Source organism: Lissotriton vulgaris, unplaced genomic scaffold (assembly GCF_964263255.1).
Source record: "Lissotriton vulgaris unplaced genomic scaffold, aLisVul1.2 SCAFFOLD_1434, whole genome shotgun sequence".
Lineage (NCBI taxonomy): Eukaryota > Metazoa > Chordata > Amphibia > Caudata > Salamandridae > Lissotriton > Lissotriton vulgaris.
Window position 1 is genome coordinate 480,390 of NW_028251313.1, and position 21,577 is coordinate 501,966.

At 46.3% G+C, this 21,577-nt stretch overlaps 1 protein-coding gene and 1 pseudogene across 1 annotated transcript in view; one reads left to right on the plus strand and one right to left on the minus strand.

Annotated features, from left to right (window-relative positions):
• The window catches only part of LOC147662950 (dedicator of cytokinesis protein 1-like), a 117,829-nt gene that overhangs the window by 53,332 nt on the left and 42,920 nt on the right, over positions 1–21,577 (minus strand). Inside the window, exons 3-4 of the mRNA XM_086950770.1 lie at positions 20,633–20,760; positions 4,089–4,145 (exon numbers count right to left, since the gene is read on the minus strand). Of these exons, the coding sequence (XP_086806896.1) occupies positions 4,089–4,145; positions 20,633–20,760 (185 nt within the window). The remainder of the gene's footprint in view (positions 1–4,088; positions 4,146–20,632; positions 20,761–21,577) is intronic.
• LOC147662951 (uncharacterized) lies at positions 4,180–13,954 on the plus strand (annotated as a pseudogene).

Sequence of the window (21,577 nt, forward strand, 5' to 3'; positions counted from 1 at the left end):
CCTGCACCTCCCCTCCGCCAGTCGTTGTAACGACTTGCGAGGTAATATTTTGCGTTGTCACAATGCGCGTTGTGACAGCATGTGGGTTAATGGTATTCGGAGTGAAGAGGCATATACTTCTGTGACCTATCTGTCAGGAATAAGATCTAAAGCTCCAAGGCAGAGGCTGCCACGCCAAATTCCTGAAGGCGGTCAATCAACCTTGTCGAGGAGATAGTGTCATAGGCCGCGGACAGGTCTAGCAGAATCAGCAGCGCAGTCTGCGGGCATCTACCATCAACAGTGTCTTCTTCAGAGTCCAAGGTATTTTCTACTAAAGACACGCAGGGGTGTTCACAAAGATGATGTGTGAGTAAGTTACATGTATAAGTTTACTCTTACACTTTTGAATAACTTTACTACTTCTCGCTATTCACCATTTACGACTGTAATGTTACTCAAAAGTGTAGGCTTACAAGTCTCCAAAGCCTCAAAGAGAGGACGAGAAAGGTGGGGTGCGGATGACATTAGTTCTGTTTCGAAGGTAGGACGAGATCCAGTCTAGAGCAGTCTCCGCTATGCTGGCTTCATAGAGTCTTTTTATCAGAGTGTCATGGTCAACCGTGTCAAAGGCAGCCGAGAGGTCCAAGAGAAGTTGCGCAGCAAATGCGTTACAGTCATCCCAGATAGCAACGAGGGCAGATTCTGTGCCTTTTCCTGGATGGAATCCGGTTCGGAAGTCTGAACGTATGGCATTCTCTTCAATGAATTGTGACATCTGGGCGAACTCTGCTCTTTCTATAAGTTTGTCCGGGAAAGGTCCATTTGTAATGGGTCTGTAGTTGTCGGGGTTTAGGGGGTCCAAGTTTGTTTTCTTGAGTAAAGAGTGTATGTTTGACATTTTGAGTTCTTTTGGAAATATTACGGTTGTTAAGAAATTGTTGATGATTCTCCTTGCTGGAGTGAATGCAGAGGTTGTTAGAAGAATTGTCTTGAAGTTTTGCGGTGGACATGGGTCAGAAGGGCTGCCGGCAGGCCTGCTTTCTTTGACCAGGTCCATAAATCCATTGTGTGAAATGTGTTGGAAGGAACAAATATTCCTGGATATTCGATAAGTAAGTACCCCCCTCCCTCAAGCGCCTTGAGACCTCTGGGTGAGTAGTGCGCTATACAAATGTCAAACTTGAACTTGAACAAAGAGGCTGGGTTAGGGTATTCTTAGACTGTAGCTTTGTAGAAGAGTTAGTGCTGATGATTTGTCTCTGTTTTAAGTATTTGAGTATAAGTCCAACGTGTTTGCTTTGAATGATTTGCATGTTTGTCTGTGACCTCTTGAGTAACTGGATGAGCTGTTGCATTATCTGAGTTCTTTGGAAGGCAGATGTGGTGCGTTTCAGGAGACCTGGTGTGTGTGTGTGTGAATTGATGTGTGATTAATTTATTATTTTAGACTATAAAGCAATATAATATATTTAAATCACTTATGCATTTAATTCAACATTGAGTAAATAGGGCTGTGCCATTTTTTATTTAATCAAACCACTTACGCAAATCAACGGTAGAGGCCTCCCTGTGTAAAATATAGGGACATTTAAAAATGCTAATAAACCTGGAAAAAAATATTTGTTTGATAAATATAAATGTAAATATTTTAATATATTTATTTTAACTGCAGTTAAAAGAAATATATTCTGCAGTTAAAAGAAATATATTAAAATATTTACATTTATATTTATCAAACAAATATTTTTTTCCAGGTTTATTGGCATTTTTAAATGTCCCTATATTTTACACAGGGAGGCCTCTACCCTTGATTTGCGTAAGTGGTTTGATTCCAAAGAACATAAAATTAAAATGCAGTAACTGCTGGCTGGGCTCCTCGGGTGAAATGGGACAGTGAATCTACTGGTGAGCGGCGGCTATTCAAAGGAAAAAAACAACACGTGTTTTCAAAGAATGAATAGAGGTTATGAACCTCTTGAAATAAATAGCCTTGGATGCATTCTGACTCACAATGAGAGTTGTAATGATCCTATATAAAGCGTAATAATATATAACAACGTTTTTCGCTTGTAAGCACCTACCAGAGTCTTTTAGGCTTTGTCACTCAGAAGTAAAAGTGTTCTAATGAAGTTAAAAGATTGCCATGAATCAGGGTTAATGGAGCTCAGATTTGCTGCTGGAGACGCATTACGGTGTAAGGCAGCGCCTCGCGGTGACAGGTAGCTGCGCTGACCGCGGCCATCAGCTCACAGGGATATAATTACAGACAATGGAGGCGCTAATACAGGGTCCTGCTGTAATGCCTTAAGTGGGCTTGTGCCCGGCACCCTGTATTTACCAGGAGCTGAACACTGTTGTCAGTGCAATAGACAGTAACGCCCTCCTCTATAAAATGTGACCTCGCTGCTGGTACAACTGGGTTTCAACCACTCGATGGATAAAAGTGAGCATTTAACACAGAAGTGGGTTAAAAATGGCGCGTTTCGTTTTGTCTGTACGAGCGGTACATGAAAGAGTGAGGGACAAAAAGAAAGACGTCCTATACTAGGAACACTCCTTGATAAAGTTCAAGTAACATTACTCGTGTCATTATTTCAGGGCTACTTGGTGGTGGACAGGAGGTGTGCGTTGAGGGTCCCAAATTGAAGATGAGGACCTATAGCATCCATGTTCAAACTGAATAGAATATAATGCATGGAATAAAATGCATATAAGTAATGATTTTGTAGGATGAGGAATGGAATGGTGAGAGGAGAAGGTAGGGAAAGTGAAGAAAGAGAATTTGTGGTTAGGATGCTGTAGTTAAATTAAATGTTTTAGAGTTTAAGAAATGTGTGCCTTGGATTACCTCTCACCGTTGCTTCAGGACCCTACCCAACCGCTAATCGATACCGTGCAGGAAGTACCCTCTGCCTCATTCATTATTTTGTTGCTTTCTCCACCTCATGAAATGACCAGATAACTTAACAGTAACTTTCATTACTCCAGTCCTGATCATTCCTGCAACAACCATGAAACCCTCCCTCCACCGCTTACTCCCCTATTCTGATTGATAATGTAATTATTGACTATCCACTCTAGATCCTAGGTTTAATAACAACAGGAAGTGACGCCCAGGAAGTACTTTCTTCTAGCGGTATCTGGGTAACGACGGCCATGTTCAGAGGGATTTCGTTACTTCGGGTGCGTAAGCGAGTTCTGTCGGTGAAGAGAGTAACTCCTGTGTAAATACTAGACGAGGCACAGTAAGTAATGCTGGGGTGTGGGGAGAGGGCACTCTACATAACATTATGAGAAGATAGGAACGATTTGAGGTGGTTACGGAACCAAACAGAGTAGTAAACACAACCTCCTTAAAGTGAGTTTTGAACATTAGTTGATTGCATTTGTCTAAACATCAATAACAGTAATGTGTTGTGAGATTACGTGCTGCAGTACCCCATTGTTTTTCTGTGTACAGTGCTGAAGCCTAGCGGGTGGAGCAGTCTAGTGATCCATATGTTAAATGTTGTATACTTGTAAAGCGCACAGCTGCCCCAGCAAAGGGGCGTCCCGGCGCTGTATACCGCTGGGGAACCCATCCTGGCTTTCCCTGTGAGATGGTCCCTCCTGGGCATCTCCAAGGTGAAGACAAGCATCCCCGGCGCTGATGGGGCCATTAGTAGAAATTAAGCAAGCTATTGCCCAGAGTTGCTGAGTGGGACCCATGGTTGGAGTAGGCACCGAGGCGAGAATTATCGAGTCCGCTGACCCTGGTCCAAGACCCTGGCGCATTGGGAATCGAACCCTGGTCCCGGGTCGACCTCTGCTTCCGGGTCTGCCACCTCTAACCAGTGAGCCACACCACTCATAGGCGCTGGAGGTGAGCAGATTTACATAGTCAGGCGCAAAGCTGCTGTGCTTTAGGTTATGAACCTGCTCAAGGCCCCTAGCCGTCCTCTTCCTAGAGAACCTGATATTTAGGACTCACTGCACCCCACAGAGGAGGCTGGGTACAGGTGGCCTTGGAAGCGGCTCTCTGCTGAGCGACACCCAGGCGGACCCTATGCGGCCTCGCATGTGGCATTCCCGTTGAGACCCTCCAAACAAAAGTGTCACCCTCTTACCGATTCCTTTTCTGCAGAGGCATCATTTTCTTTATAGGGAGGAATTTCGTCGACGCCCTAAAATAAAAATAAAAAGATGTGATTGTCAACAATGCCCTGTGAAGGGTTAGACGCAGAGCTAAACTACTGGAACCTATTCTACATGTGGAGGGTGGGCAAGACGTGTGCCTATGTTGCACAAGCCTTGTTCCATCCCATGCTACCACAAACCACACTTACAAGTGTGAGCAGGTAACTGACATGTTGGGCACTTCACTTAATTAACCCTTTGTTCGCCAGTCTGTCTTTACATCTCTTATCTTTCATTTCATCCCCAAGTAGAACAGTTCCAATAAATTCTATTACAGGACCGGAGGCTTCGGATTATGCTATCTCTCTCTTTACTGCAAAATAAACAGCAGCCAATAAGAACATTTTTTACATCATAAACTCACATTCCCAGAATACTTCGCATGTGTTCCACAACAACCATAGAGACTAGTCCTATATATGAGTCTTGCTCCGTGAGCACCTCCTCTTTCTTTTCTGCTCGCAGCTGAGTTAAGTGCCTCATTTGCTTATGCCTTTATTTCTCATTGTACCTACGTATTTTTTCGCTAGATAAATTGTTTTTTTGTCAAACGCTGTTATATACGTGCATGTATTTAACTTTGTCTTGTGATTAATGTGCCTTAGAGGAGATCTCTACCTCATGGAATCGGCGCTGCAGCGCTCGCGTCTCGGGGAGTCGAACGATGATGAGCGCTGCCTTTCCGCCGCTCGTCCCCACTCGAATGCCTTTTTTTGTTCCCTGGTCCAAATCCACTACAAGCTTCCTTTGCCGCAGCAGCGCCTTCCCTCATTCGTGCCCACGTTTCCTTTATCCAGCCGGGCACTCAAAGCCCAATTGGGCTCTCTTTGGGCTCCTTTTGGACTCCTTTTGGGCCCAGTGATGCCCAAGCTCCAATTTTCCTCCTTTCGCGCTCTTTTTAAAGCTATTAGTGAGCGCTGGTTTATTCCACGGTCCCGTTGCTGACACCTATCCAGGGCTAGTGAGAATTTGGAGGGCCCAAGCCGTGTGCAGGCTTTTACACATATAATTTTGGCTGGTGACGCCTCTAGTGGTCTGCATAAAAGTGACTACAGCTTTGCTGAGGAGCATATTTGTATTTTTACTTACCTTTGCACGCAGGGTGGCTCCCCTAGACAGATCCCTTTGGGATTAAGCATATAAAATCTCTTTTGATCTACCTCGCATTTAGTTATTATTGTTATTGCGTTGGAAGACTGGGCCTATTTTGAGGAAGATGAATACTGGTCCTATGAGGAGGAGCATGCACCCCTCCTGGAAGACAACCTTGTGGATGCCATGGATGCCCATACAACAATCTCCATGTAAAGCATTTGAAGTAGCGGGCCCCAAACCGTCAATAAAGCCCTTGCTGTTGCCCTCAAGCCGATTACAGAACAGCTTGAAAAATTCGCTAAAAAGCACGGAATGCTTTCCCAAGAACCGGCTGCAGGTCCCTCCGGCGCAAAACCAAAATCTTTGACCACGGCACTGAGTTGGCAGCACACCCAGGCTTTAACTAAGTTACCCCAGCCTTCCGCAAGTGACCATCAGTACTCGGAGGTGGCAGAACCTGGTGATTCTTCATCCAGCAGGGTTTATAACACTACGACAGATAAGGATACAGACACTGATTCAACAGGGAAGACCACTTCCCCTAAAAAGAAGAAAGCTAAGAGGTGCTCTTGCGAATCCCAGTCGGCTTCCATGTACCAGTCTGTGACCCCCTTTGATTTTAACCCACTGGACATAATCCACCCTGAATCGTCAGACTGGGCCCGTCCTCCGGAGGTCTCCGATTATCTGCAGCAAAACCTCAGATACAGCTTTGATAGAGAGGTTCGAAACAGGATAAGATCTGAATGCCCATGCACTGACGTGCCGGACAAGGTGGCGGAAATGCCAGATATAGACCTCAACATGCCGGCATTTCTAAAGAAATTTGCCAAAGATCCTAAAAAAGGCATTGATAGAGCCTGGTGCGGATGCCAAGACAAGCTCTTGGACACCGCTGTTTCTCTAGCAAAAATCCAGGAACTGGCATTGGTAGCCAAGGAAACTGGGGCGTCTATCAATTCAGACATTCTAGTGGGATGGACACAGCGCGTTATCTGTTTCTTAGGAAACACTAACTGTGCCATCTCTGCCAAACGGAAAAAAACGTTACTCATGCGAATGGATAAGAACCTGACCGAACTTGCGGCAGCAGAACCAGGTCCTCTGGCGGTAGGGATGCTATTCGGAGATACATTTGTAAAATAAGTCTTTAAATATGTGGGGACCTTCACCTCCCTGGATAAAGCCCAGACCAGCATTAAGAGGGTATTTCAAACTTGCCGCTCGCCAGGCCATCCTTACTATCAAGGCCCTACCAGATGAGGATAAGGCGGCGGTCGAGGGACTTCCAAGACTCCACCAGAAGTGGTACCTTTTACCCCTCCAGATGCCAAAACTGGCGCAGATTCCATTGTGGCAGACAAAGGGGGAACTTCCAACCCCAGACACAGCAGGTAAGCCCAATGTCTCTATTATTATGTCCTTTGGGGGGACGGGCTCGACATTTTCTGCACAATTGGTCACAAATAACTCAGGACTCCTATGCACTACTGACGGTGCAGGGTTTCCGCATAGACTTCTACCAAACACCATTCCAAAGTATTTTTCCTCCCCCTCAGTATTTTTCCCAACAAGAGATGACTTTTATAGATCAAGAAATCGAAGAATTGCTGCAATAACACACTGTGGCCTACGGCGAGGACAAACCGGGGGGTTTCTGCCGCAACGTCTTCTTAGTCCAAAAGAGAGGCGGAGGTTACCGGCTAGTTCTCAATCTGAAAGAATTCCACTGTTTTGTCCTGTACAGGCATTTCAAGATGGAAGGAATACATCTTTTGGCAGACATTTTGAGGTAAGGGGACTGGTTGGTCTGCCTAGACCTCAAAGATGTTATCTGACGATTCCAAATTTTCCTCCACCTCAGAGATTTTTACAGTTCCTATGGCGAGGCAGACGGCTAGAATACTTGGTCCTGACGATCGGTCTTTCCTCGGCTCCTTGGTGTTTTACCAAGCTGATGAAACCAGTGACCGCGCTCCTTCGGGAGCAGGGTATTTGCCTAATAATTTATCTCAACAATATCCTAATCATGGCTCCATCCAAGGAGTTAGCAAACCAACATCTCAGCAGTGAGATACATAAACAAGTTGGGGGGCACCAGATCCCCGATGTTGGCGGAGATTAACAAAGACTTCTGGCATTATTGCCTAGTTCATCAAAGAACGGTGATAGCGGAATATCTTCTGGGCCGAGACAATGCAATAGTAGATTGGAACTCTCGACATTTGATGGATTACAGCTAATGGAAACTTCATCCGTCGCTCTTCCAAATGACTCAATCAATTTGGGGTCTGTTCCACGTAGATCTGCTTGCATTCAGACTGAATCGTCAGTTGAAGATATTCTTCAGTTGGAGACCGGATCCGTTGGCGACAGCCTTGGATGCTTTCACACAGGATTGGTCAATGCCCCTCAATTATGCATTTCCTCCTTTTGTCCTGATCCCCAGGGTGGCCAATCAGATTGCTCTGTAATTGGAGGAGGTTGTGTTGATAACTCCGATCTGGAAGTCGCAACCTGGGTTCCCAGTATTTCTGGAACTAACGTGCGACTTCCCTCTCCTTCTACTGTGTTTTCCGACGATGCTCCAGGGCCCTCAGGGGGAGTTGCATCCTCTAGTTCTCAAGGAGCAACTACACCTGATGGCCTGAAAGCCTGGAGGCTTTCAGGCAACAGTGGTCATTGCCAGGACTTTCAAAGGAAGCTTCAGAGTTCATCCATCAGGCCTGGGCTCCTTCCACCAGAAAACGTTATTCTTCTACGTGGAGAGCATGGTATGGTTGGTGCCTGGAGAGGCACTTGGATCCCGTGGAGGCAGAACTCTACCAAATTGTAAATTTTCTTTCCAAAAAGGCGGCAGATGGTTTATCATACAGCTCGGTCAATAACTTCCGATCAGCCATCTCGGCAATACATATGCAAATAGACGGCAGACCAGTAGGTATGCATCCGGTCATTTGTAAACTCCTGAAGGGAATACATGTAGCGAATCCACCTAAGGCTAACTATTCTTCTTTATGGGATATTTCTAAAGTATTAAATCTGTTTGATACATGACCTGATAATGTAAGTTTATCAAGAAAACAATTGTCCGCTAAGCCGGCTTTGCTCCTCTGTTTATCAGCTTGTAGACGTGTTTCTGATATTAGAGTTTTGGATTTAGAGGGTAGGATTTTTTTTCCTGAAGGAGTGTCTTTTGTGATTACGGCACGTACTAAAACCTTTTCTAAATCGATTGATTACAATGCTTTCCCCTTGAATGCTAAGTTGTGTGTTGCGGAATTGCCTCAAAGCATATGAGGAATGTACCCGGTCCATCAGGCCGGTAGGTTGTTCAAGACTGTTAATAGCTTTGCAGAAGCCATTCAAGCCTGTTACCTTTGCTACGAATGCCAGGTGGCTTAGATACGTTATGTCAGAGGCGGGCATTGACACAGAGTTGTTTGGGGCGCACTCAGTCAAAGGCACCATGCCTTCAAAGTCTTTTATGCTTGGTACCAGTATTCATGATATCATGAAAGCGACTGATTGGTCATCTAGTTCTACATTTAAACAGTTTTACTATAAACCTGTGGGCGATGTTGCTTTTGTAATTTTAGATAAGCGCTAAACTAGCATAATCCGAAGCCTCGGTCCTGTAATAGAATAAAAAATTTGCTAGCATTCACGCCAAGAATTTTCAATTCTATTAAGGACACGGCGGCGAAGATTATCCCGCCCACATTGCAATTAATATTGTTAGTGTCATATTTCACCCTCTCTATGACAAAGGTTTATGGCAGTTATTACGAGTCTCACCTCTATTTCAGGTGCTGACCTGAAAGGCGAATGACCTTTCATTTGGAGCTGAAAGGAGGACTTGTTCTACTGTTTCCAGTATCACGAAGGACTTACTTGTTCCAAGGTTCCAATTGATGTTCTGTTTTCAAAATCTTTTGTGGATGATGAACACTTTAAGTTTGGACACTGCTCGTTGGGCAAAGAAAGAGGAAGTGCTCCGGGGGCAAGACTCATATATAGGGCTAGTCTCTATGGTTGTTGTGAAACACATGCTAAGCATTCTGGGAATGTTAGTTTATAATGTAAAATTTTCTTATTGGCTGCCGTTTATTTTGCCTCCGTGTTTGTAATAGAATTGAAAATTCTTGGCGCGAATGCTAGCACATTTTTTATTCTCAGATAGACCGATGTAGCTCTTGCTGCCTTCATAGACACAGGTGTGCCTCCTCACCTGGCCCTCAAGAGGGATCTGTAGGTCTCGTTGTCCCCCAGTGCCGCGTGTATACTCCCACGCGCAACACGCATTCTAACTATACACAGTCAGGGCCCATGTGCTTACAGAGTTTGGACACCCCTAAAGGATGAGTCAGCTGTTAGACCAGCTAGCTCTACAGTGCTCCTACAACCCCCCTGTACTATACAGTGTGGTAGGTAGTTTCTGGCAACCACTGAACATGACAACCCTGATTCCTCAGGTATAGTGGAAACAATACTGTATCTTTCGCTCAGTCACTCGGGCTTACTTTTCTCAGAAAACTCATAAAATGACGATTGAAACGGTTTCATAATTATCTATCTATTTGAGTTTCTACATCGAGGATGCATCACACAGTGGCAGTTCGGAAGTGGTGCAGTGAGGAGATGCCTTATGCTGCATTGGTTTTGAAGCAGAGCTGCGAGTAGATGCATCACGCCTAGTCGTTCTGCCCACAGGATCTCAGCTCGTCTGGCAAAGCACCTTCAGGCCTGGCAGTGCCTGGGGTTGCACCACTTGGGGGATTAGACTCACCGCAGATAGAGTCCGGGTGCTGGGTTCAAGGAGGTTGAAGACTTCTCTGTTCCTGAGGATCTGATCAGGAGGCCAGACAACAAGCCCTTAGAGTCACCCTGGTGATCCGGAGTTCAAGATTCAGGTTCAGTCCTTTTCACTCAGGCAGCAGGGCAACCGAGTGGTAGTCCTTCTTGAAGAGCAGCACTGCATTCCTTCTGAATATATCACAGGTCCAGAGGTGTACTAAAGACTTGGGACTGAAGAGTAAAAATGAATATCTGGTGCCAGCTTTCAAGAAGGAGAAGTTCTGGAGCCCCTGGAAGTGTTTGGAATTTCTTTCCTCCCTGCCCTGGTTCCATCTTGTCTGGGATCACAAAAGACTAGTGTCAAACCGTTTGTGAGTGTGCTAAAGCAGCGGCTTTGTGATGTGCAAGTGTACTAGGTAACAACTCCTCTCCCCATGAAGTCGGAGATGGTCCATTCTGCTTTCATCTATTTGCCTTTTGTCTCACTGCCTGGGAGCAAATACACAAAGACCAACTGCAAGCTACATCTAGTCATGTGACCCAGGATATGGGCTGCAGTCACCAAAGGGTTAGGGAAAGAAAATGTCAACTTTATAAATGTGGCATTTCCGGAATCATGACTTAAAATACGCCTTTGCCATTTAAGACGATTTTAGATCTCAAATATTTAGACACCAAACTTGATATTCCCACCTGCTCCTAATTGAAAGTTATCCTTTACTAAATTTAATAAGTTAACCCAAGGTTATGCTATTGGAGAGGCAGGCCTTCCAATAGTGAAAAACGAATGAAAGAGTGTTTCACTTCCAGGACAAGTAAAAGTTAAAAGTATGTGTTCAACTTTTTATATACACTGCACTCTACCCCATAGGCTGTTTAGGGCCTTCCCTAGCGATGACTTATATGAATTATAAAGGAAGGTTTAGGCTCAGAAAAAAAGGCATTTTGTTTGCCCTGGCAAAAATGGCTGTTTCAAACTGCACACAGAGGCTGCAATGGCAGGCCTGAGACATGTTTAAAAGGCCTTTTAAGTGGGTAGCACGGTAAGTGTACATGCAGTACAACATTATTGGGCATTTAAAAGTAAATGAAATGTGTCAATTGGTGTAAGTCAGTTTCACCATGTTTGAAGTAGAGAGCACAAACACTTTAGCACCTGTTAACAGTGGTAACATGCTCAGCGGCTCAAAAACCAAAATAGGAAGATGTATTCAAAAAGTTTTGGGATGACCCTGCAAAAAGGGCCAAGCCCAGCAGAGTACTCACAAAAAACATAAGTGAACACAGGCATGGTGGAGCTGAATAGTGAAAGCACAAACACTAATACACAAAAGGTGGAACCTAAACTGAAATGATAAAGGTAACCAGTAAAGTTAGGAAAGATATGGAGAAGTATGAATTTGAGGGCGGTAGTTTACGGAAGGCAAACACCGGAATTTTGAATAGTCTTAGGTGAGCCCTAGAAGTATATATGAGGAACAGTATTTAAAGTGTGAAAAAACTGAAGTTTGAAAAGTGGCATCAAAGAGGAACTGGGCACCGCAGTGCCCCATGTATCACGTATTTCCATACAAGCGATGGCCTGCATTATGGCAGCCTGAGCCTTGCCCATGAATCCTTCATAACGTTTTGCCTTTTGGTACAATTGTGCACAGGCAGAGTGGATATTTAGCATTCAGGGTGACTCCAACACGTACCAGACTAATGGGTCTGCTTCATGATGGGTCCATTTTGTCTCCTTTTTATGTGGTTTCCTTAAATAATATTTTCTTTACAGCTTTCTGGAGCTCTTCCCACATCTACAGTCTAATGGAGCACTTGCACCAGAGTCAGGGGTCACCCGTGTACATTGGTGGTTACAGAAGATGTCCTTGACTTCATTAGGATTCTGTGCAGCTGCCTGCTGCGCTGCTGCATGAAGGCGCTGTCTGACGCGGCCTCCACAGCTCAAGAAACTCTTGGCAGGAGCTCAAACTGACGAAGAAAAACATGATGACAAGAACTTTGGGATGGAGAAGGTCACCTTCATAAAGTTTCAGAAGAAGGCAAACTTCAAGACAAAATCTTTTGGGTGGAGAAGGTCACCTTAACAAGTTTCAGAAGGCTTCAGGGCAGCATGTATGGAAATTGCTGCAGGTATGCACAGCTTCCAGTCAGTGACCACTGCCTATAAATACTGGTTCTAGACGTCTTCCTAGACTGGCTTCAAGATGAAGGTGAACGGCACACATCTCAATGTTTTAAGGGTCCTTGCAGATTCTGTCTTCAGGCAACATGGCACCGAGCCCACCAAAAAGCAGATGAGCAGAGCTCAGTGCCACTTAGCTCCCAGCATGTCCAGAATTCAGTCAAGGAACTGACCGGTCCAGTCCTCGTAAAAATATGATTTGGTCCTGGTGGGCATCATGTTAGGCATCTGTTTTCATTTCCTTCACAGAACAGTTTGGATTTCTTCTTTTTCTAAGTCTTGCACAAAGGTTAACGGTCCCGTCTTGGCAGTCAAAGGGGAAAGGTCTGAAAGTATTGGCGCAAGTCTTAAGTCTGAACCTAACTGATCACAGGCTTTCCCTAAATTGATCCCTGTACACATTTCTAGTTTTATGATAACACAAATGTCTTTAGTGCTTCTTTAGCGCAGGCCAGACCAGGTAGGCTGCTACATGCTATTCCGAACTGGTTGAATTCTCTGCTTAGGAGTAAAGGTTCATCTTGTCATTGTTCTCCCATTCCCTCTGCTTCACGGGAGCCATTGGTCCATCACAAAAGCCAGTAGTCCATAAGAGAAGCCACCGGCCCATCACAGGAGCAACTGGTTCATCACAGGAGCAACTGGTTCATCACAGGAGCCACTGGTCCATCGCATGAGCCATTGGTCCATCACAAGAGCCATTGGTCCATCACAGGAGCCATTGGTCCATCACAGGAGCCATTGGTCCATCACAGGAACCATTAGTCCATCAGAGGAGCCACAGGTCCTTCACAGGAGCAGCTGGTTCATCACAGGAGCAACTGGTTCTTCACAGGAGCCACTGGTCCATCACAGGAGCCATTGGTCCATCACAGGAGCCATTGGTCCATCACAGGGGCCATTGGTCCATCACAGGAGCCATTTGTCTATCACAGGAGTTATTGGTCCAGCATAAGAACCATTGGTCTATCAGATGAGCCAGTGGCCCAATAGAGGAGCCATTGTTATATCACAGGAGCCATTGGTCCATCACAGGAGTCATTGGTCCATCAGAGGAACAACTTGTTCATCACAGGAGCCATTGGTCCATCACAGGAGTCATTGGTCCATCAAAGGAACAACTTGTTCATCACAGAAGCCATTAGTCCATCACAGGAGCCATTGGCCCAACACAAGAGACATTGGTCTACTAGAGGAGCCATTGGTCCAACAGAGGAGCCATTGTTATATCACAGGATCCATTGGTCCATCACAGGATCCATTGGTCCATCGCAGGAGCCATTGGTCCATCAGAGAAGCCACGGGTCCATCACAGGAACCACTGGTTCATCACAGGAGCAACTGGTTCATCACAGGAGCCACTGGTCCATCACAGGAGCCATTGGTCCATCACAGAATCCATTGGTCCATCACAGAAGCCATAGGTCCATCACAGAAGCTATTAGTCCATCAGAGAAGCCACGGGTCATCACAGGAGCCTCAGGTTTATCACAGGAGCAACTGGTTCATCACAGGAGCCATTGGTCCATCACAGGAGCCATTGGTCCATCACAGAAGCCATTGATCCATCACAGGAGCCATTGTTATATCACAGGAGCCATTGGTCCATCAGAGGAACAACTTGTTCATCACAGGCACCGTTGGTCCATCACAGGCGCCATTGGTCCATCACAGGAGCTATTGGTCCAACATAAGTACCCTTGGTCTATCAGATGAGCCAGTGGCCCAACAGAGGAGTCATTGATATATCACAGGAGCCATTGGTCCATAACAGGAGTCATTGGTCCTTCAGAGGAGCGACTTGTTCATCACAGAAGCCATTGGTCCATCACAGGAGCCATTGGTCCAACACAAGAGCCATTGGTCTATTAGAGGAGCCATTGGTCCAACAGAGGAGCCATTGTTATATCACAGGATCCATTGGTCATTCACAGGATCCATTGGTCCATCGCATGAGCCATAGGTCCATCACAGGAGCCATTGGTCCATCACAGGAGCCATTGGTCCATCACAGGAGCCATTGGTCCATCACAGAAGCCATTGGTCCACCACAGAAGCCATTGGTCTATCACAGGAGCCATTGATCCATCAGAAAGGACATCGGGCTCCTACCTAGGTATGGAGTCAGGAGAGGCACTGTGGTCTCAGTAAGGACAAACAATTACCCTCTTGGGTAGTTAACAGAGTAATTGTCCAGCAAAGGGCTGGTGAAATATTCCACGAAGGTTCGCCCAGCCAGGAAGGGACGAGTAGATATGGATGCCCAGGTATGTCCTTGTTCTACAAGTATGCAATATTTTTATCCTCCAGTAAAAATATAGTTATGAACATTTCAGATTATACATATACCTTATTGTTTGTTGTACTAAGACTTGATCACTACAGTTTTTTCAACAACTGTATACCTCTGCAGCCTGCCACACCCCTCTCTCTGCCTGGTGTTTTTGGACCTATGTGCCTGGAAGACTCAGGTCGGTCTACTTTTGAGGGTGTCTCAATCTCTGCGCAGAGTCTCGGTACCTCCCTCTTCATCAAGGGAGCATTCTCTGCTGCTCAAAGCACTTTTAGCTACAACACTGCCTTCTGGAAGTGAGTGTGGTGATGTACTGAAGCCAAACCCTTCTTATAGGTTTATGCAGATTTTACTTCACATGTATCGCCGATTTTGTTCCCAATCTAAGTAGTTTAAGTAAAAACAAAGGGGCCTTTTTAGCCCAACTGGTTTTCACTGTGTCCGGCAGGACAGAAGACAACTCTCTTTTGAGTCGCTGGCCAGTTGGTGATCTCTGTGCATTCACACGCGCCGTCGCCATGGCGACTCCTGCGCAGAGACTGGTGTTCGGTGCATTGCCATCATCTTTCAGGTAGCTATCCACAAAATGTTTTTAATTTTCGGAAATTAATTCCAAAAATGAGAATTTATTTGAGAAAAGCAAAAATACATTGTGTCCCATAGCCTGAGAGTGTTCCGCCATTGTGTGGGAGTCATTTTTTGTGTGTTTGCGAAGTACAGGAAACAAGACATCAGAGCGTCCGCTCTAAATAGGGCGGGAGGTCTGATGCCGTTACTCCTATAACCTCTACCCCACCGGGCCGCCGGAGTAAGTTTCCAGTTGGCAGAGCCAGTGGGGACATCACTGTCAGAAAACTTCAGATAGAGTGGGAGAAGCGATGATTGGGAAGGCATGGTCCTCCATCATTTTGTGGCAGAGTGCCCTTAGTGCTTTAAATGGGCAGATGCTGTCCGGCACTGAGTAGAGGAGGAAAACAGAATTTGTTTCTGATAAAATACTGAAATCTTATGATACAAACTGAAGGTTATATCACTGTTGATTCCAGTGCATACTGCCCTAGAAAGAATAAATACAAGGAGTTTACAGGAGGGTTATTACAGCCAGAACGTCACATCCAGAGCTCCAGTAAGCAGTTCTGAAGTTGCAGTGTAAATTCCACATATTTTTTCGATTTAATATTCTTAGGTCTCACCTGGCGAAAGCAGCGCATGCGCTGCCCTCGCCATGGAGAGCACCTTTTGGAATCAATTCTCCCCAACGCTTGCATGCATGCGTCTGCATGGACAAAGATGGCTGCTCTCGCCATCTTTCCATAGCAGACAGCATGCACGTGTCCGTGGGACAGTGGACAGTCCCACGAGATTTTGTTGTCATAGCTCGCACGTGCGCTTGGCGGCGTGCTGTTAAATAGCGTGGTCGCGCTTGTTGTGCCCAAGGGCATCTCCTTGCCCTACAATAAACATAAAAGGAACATTGCAATTAGAGAGACTATTGCCAGGCGACACCCCCTTGCAGCCTGACAGTGGTGGAGTAAGGTGGGCTCAAAGGTCATGGGAGTAGAGCTCTGTTTGAACTAATTCGAACAAGCCTAGGCGTAGCTGGAAGGCTGACTAAAACTATTTTTGATGACACTATGACACGCTGGAAAACTTGGGAGTCATTCCACTTTTATGGAAGTCAAGAAACTTCAATGAAGTTAAGCATCCGCTGTGGGCTTTGTAAACGTCTCCTTCTGGATACCAGCCGGTCTGGGATACCCCAGTGACACACAGAGAGGCAAGCTGGCTGCCTACATGCTAAGGTGCTCTCAATCATCTGCCCAGCTTATAGTTAGAAGGGTGTGTTTTTGCTTTTTCATGTAAATGATAATACCCAAAGAGAGCCCTGCTAAATCAGTGATGACATCTCATATCCTCCAGCCTATGGGAGCTATTTTTTTTAATCCATAACATAGAAACAATGACTCTGTATTTTACAATACACACCAAGACCACTTAAAGAACAACCAAGGCTGCAGCTCAAAGAAAACTCACTGAAGACATGAAGGTACTGGAAAAGATCATAAACAATCAACTCATGACACACTTGGAGCAGAACCAGCTATAATCAAAGCACCAGAACTGCCCTCATCGCAGCGACTGCTGTATCCCATCACACACTGATCGAAAGACTCCACCACATTGACATTCAGGGGTCGCCCTCAGATGGATCACCTCCTTTCTCACCAGAGGAACTCAGAAGATCCACCTCTCACCTTTCACCTCTGAACCCCAAGAGATCACCTGTGGTGTCCCCCAGGGCTCATCCATCAGCCCCACGCTCCTCAATATATATATATATAACCCCCCTGACTAACATGGTCAGATCCCACGGTGTCAACATAATTTCATATGCAGACGACACCCAACTCATTCTCTCCCTCACTGACGACCCACAACCACCAGAACCAACTCCCACAGATGCATGATAAACATTGCAGAGTGGATGAAGAACAACTGCCTGCAGCTGAACACAGGCAAGACAGAAGTACAGATCTTTGGCAACAGCAGCAACACATGGAACGATTCTTAGTGGCCATCAGACCTAGGACCCGCACCCACTCCCTCCGACCACGCCAGAAACCTCGGAATCACCATTGACATCAAGCTCACCATGAAACCACAGATCAACGCCGTCTCCTCCGCCTGCTTTCTCACTCTACACAGGCTACGTAGGATCTTCAAGGGGCTACCCCTACACACAAGACGTATCAGGACGCAAGCCCTCATCACCAGCCGACTGGACTATGGCAAAGCCCTCTACATAGGAATCGCAGCACACCTTCATAGACTTCAGACCATGCAGAACGCTGCAGCCGGAGTCATCCTCACACTTCTCAGATAAACTCACATCACACCCACCTCAGGAAACTCCACTGGCTCCCGTACAGAAGAGATGCCAATTCAAGCTGCTGACCCATGCACACAAGGCTCTACACAACCAAGGACCCGCCTACATTAACCACTGCCTGAACTTCCACCAACCATCGAGAAAGGTACTCTCCATGTCCCTCTCACTTGCCCATACTCCCCGCATCTGTCGAGGCAGAAGTGGAGGACGCTCCTTCGTGTACATCACAGCAAACACCTGGAACATCCTTCTTTGCTGGGCTGGGCTATGATTTGGTATAAGGTCGAAGGAGGAGCGTGCTTTGAATCGGTTAATTACGAGTGTCACTCGACCGGCCCCTAAAAGTTTCATGGCTTGGGTATGTAAGAGACTCTCTCCCCAAACTTGTGAGGAGGGAGATGTTTCTTAACCCCGAGGACATTTGTAGATGGGTTCATGAATGGGTGAGGGACCTCTTTATGGAAAGGACAACATTACTTAAAGAAGAGATGATCGAAACCATCATTTAGGAAACATGTCTCAGCAACAGCTACGCTGGATATGGAGCCACATCTAACCTTTGTAAAAAAACAACAAGAGGGATATATCTGCTTGCAAGACTCAGATTGAAGCTGCTTCACCAGAAGGCTGTTAAAATCCCCGGGCCCCCAGGAAGTGACAAACAATCCCCGCGGGATACCGTGCACTTTATGATGATTCGCACTTTTTATAGGGAACCCATGAGAACCTTTATTGCACCAATACTAAAAGGAAGAGGTTTTTTACAAGTTCGCCCGGCTTTTTATGTTATATATACAGACGCTACCGGATGAGTTTGTGGTTGCAAATGTTGTGTGTTTTTTAAGAGCTGTAGTCTCTATACGGTCATTCAAGTTGAGTAATTATGCATTTTTAGAAGCTGTACAGCCACTTTCTTTCGGTGTAATATTTTTATGTACTGGTTTTTATGAATTTAGCTTTTATGTACTGTTTTTCACATATTGCTGTTGTCTTTTTATGTTTTTCTAACACAAACTGAATAAAGAATTTGATTGGGATTGATCGTCACTCGACAGGGGGTCTGATCGCCGCTTGTCAAAGGATCCTACCACGACTTGCTCTGTTTGTACAACCACAAAAGGGAGTCACGCGCACTCTTCCAGAGGGGCGCACTGACGAGGGTCACACAACAGACATGTGTTACTTGTAGCGCCTTGAGCGGTGGGCGATGGTGCTAAGGCGCACTGAGCATTCATGCAGACTTGCTCACAATGTAGGTTGTGTATCGAGGAGCGCATTTCTGATCACGGCACACTCGTGATTTATTTGCCGAGATAGCTAGGGCCCGGGGTCTTTGGGGAACGTGTGCTGTGTGTGTGTGTGTTTTTTATTGTTTAACAAAAGCCTTCCTTTTGTTAGCCTTGGGTCTCGCGAGCCCTGCATACTGAGCGGCAGCGGCCGCCTGCATTATGCACCAGTCCTCGCCGAGCCTGCTAAAGAGAAGCTTTAAAGTGAAATTTCATTAGAAACTCAATTTTTACTTCCCTGAATCCATGCGGAGGAGAGAATGTTTTTATCGCGGTATAAATCAGCCGGGCTCGCCTTCTGTGCGGTGTCTGAGCCGCAGCTCGGAAGAGGGGGGAGATTTATCAAAAGGAGGTGGCGAGGACCCCCGAAGACTCTGAAACATCTGCACGAGAGATCTGAGGGGCCGCACGGGGACACGCATCTGTATGGAGGGAGATCAGAGAGGGAGGGGGGGGGGGGGGCAGAGAAAGAAGAGTGCACAGACCCAAGGGGCCATTAATGAGGAAAGAACAAGAAAGTGACAAGTTATTATGAAAGTGCTTCACATCCAGGGGGGCAGGGAGTGCTTGTGTGAAGAGGCCTGCCCCTTCCTCCTGGGTCCCCAGGTCTAGGTACCGTTGCACTGTGCCCTGAGAGGCCAAGGAACCCCCAGCAGGACTGTAACCCCCAGGGAACAGAGAGGCCAAGCAGCCAAGGCTTAGTGTCAGCATCCTTAACAACCCAGAGACAGGTGACACGTGACCTTCATGCTGCACCTTTACAAAGGCATGCCAAGCTGTAGTGAGGGTTTCCAGAAGCCAGGATCTTCCACATGACATGTCTGATCCCAGCATCCCTAGCGGACACAGACTAGAGGGAATCCTGGGGTGAACAGACCGGAGGAGATTCAACACCCGCGCACGAGTCCTGAAAAAAGAAGTGGGGGGACGCCGTCACCAAAGGTGACGTCACAACCGGAAGTGACGTCACAAAAGGTGCCTTGCACCATCGGGCTCATTGCCTCCCTTCTCTCACCCCTTAGATGCGATTGCATCTGAGAAGCCAGCGCGTGAGCAGCGTGCTGTGAGATCCGATCTCCTCCCAGAGGGGCCAAAGAGTGACACTGTTTGGCAGGGGGGACGGCGTCCACCCGTTAAAATAAGTGGGGGGACGCTGTCCACCCGCGTGGTACCCCGACTCGAGCCCTGTTTAACACCCCCGCCCCCCACACAGAGTCAACCTGGAGGTCCACACAGCCGAGGAGCAGCAGAACAGGTTCAGGAAATGGGCGGAATTTGTGTAATCACGCTACGCAAAGCTCCACGAAACGTAAAAAACCTCAGCGAGCATGCAAAATGTCTGCAAACACACTAAATTGCTTGTTCCGTCCGTTCGCGATGCTTCTTTCCTGTACGCGAATGTTGATTGCGTGCTCGGGGGGAATATCTTGCAAACAAACCATTAATAACATAACAAACTCGCACTTTGAAACCATGAACAAGCAAAAAATTCCGCAAAGCCACGGATCGTGGTATTTTTGTCGATTCTGCGTTCTCCGTGGAACACAAAATTACCCAAATTCCGCGAGCAGAACGGAATTTGCCACCCAGGTCTAGTCTTCAGCACACCTTGGACCAGTAAACTACTAGCCACAGGTCGGAGACAGCAGAGCCGAACTCTGCAGGAGGCTGAGGCCTGTTTTCTACAACTCAATGACGAAGAAACTGTGCTGGTATGTCCTTGTATAGACTCAGGCTGCAAAGATGGGTTTTCCACATACTGGATACACTTAAACACCCCAAAAAATATATCTAATAACTACTGTTAATAAGCTATGAACAAACAAACAACCTGGGTTAAAAACTACACTATCAGCTAGACCAATAGAAACACACATTGTTAAAAGGTTGGTTTATGATTGGTCGGTTTGAATGAAAGGCGGTACCTTCTCAGCCTTGTAGAGGACCTCCAGGATGTGGCTGAGCAGCTCGACGCAGGCCTCCTCCTCCTCGCCTTTCTCCATCAGCTCCTTCATAATGTCCAACATCAGATGGAGGAGGACGTCGCGACACTCTGGGGAGAGAAGAGACCGTGAGCGGCTTCCTTCTTCAGGCGCATTTACGACATTTGCAGGGTGGTTAACGTAGAACAACGGGGCACTCAGTGGAATACGGGCAGCAACAATGGGCGCTACATCCGGCCCTCTTTTACGGGATATTGGCATAAGGCAGCACACTGAGTCACCCTGCTGCGGTGCCCTACGCTAAAGTGAAAGGGCAGGAACGCACTGTATTTATGGAATACAGCGCATCCCTGTCCTTTTATCCTGCGCTGGCGCTGTTTCGGCAGCCTAGCGCCTACGCACGTCCTTTTCACCATGGTGCAAGAGTGCCTGTGTTGTCAGTAGGATTGTTTTTGTGCAGGAAGGGGCACCTTCCTGCACAAAAAAAATCCTGAAAGGCATTTTCCTTTTTCTCTGTGTGCTGCAGAACGCATATAGAAAGATGAAGAAATGAGGAGAAATAAAGATATTTCTCTTCATTATGCCTCTCTTCGGGAGGTGTAAGGGTTTGGCTCTTCCTCAAGTTTTTTTTTTAAACAATTTTATTTATTGACATTTAGTGCAACCTTACATTGAACAACATTATTCCAAAAATTACCAGTAGGCGGGGGAGGGTGGGAAGAGGGATAAGGCATATTCAGCGCATACGTATAGCATAAATATACCGCACTGAGCTGAGTAATTGAAGTTGTACATTAGCAGCACATCTACGAACTTCAAGCGGGAATGCTCTATTACTTACCGGTAATCTTCATTACTCCTGGTCCCGTTGTCCTCGGCCCATTCAGAACTTATGGCGATAACCATCTTCCAGACAGAAAATAAAAA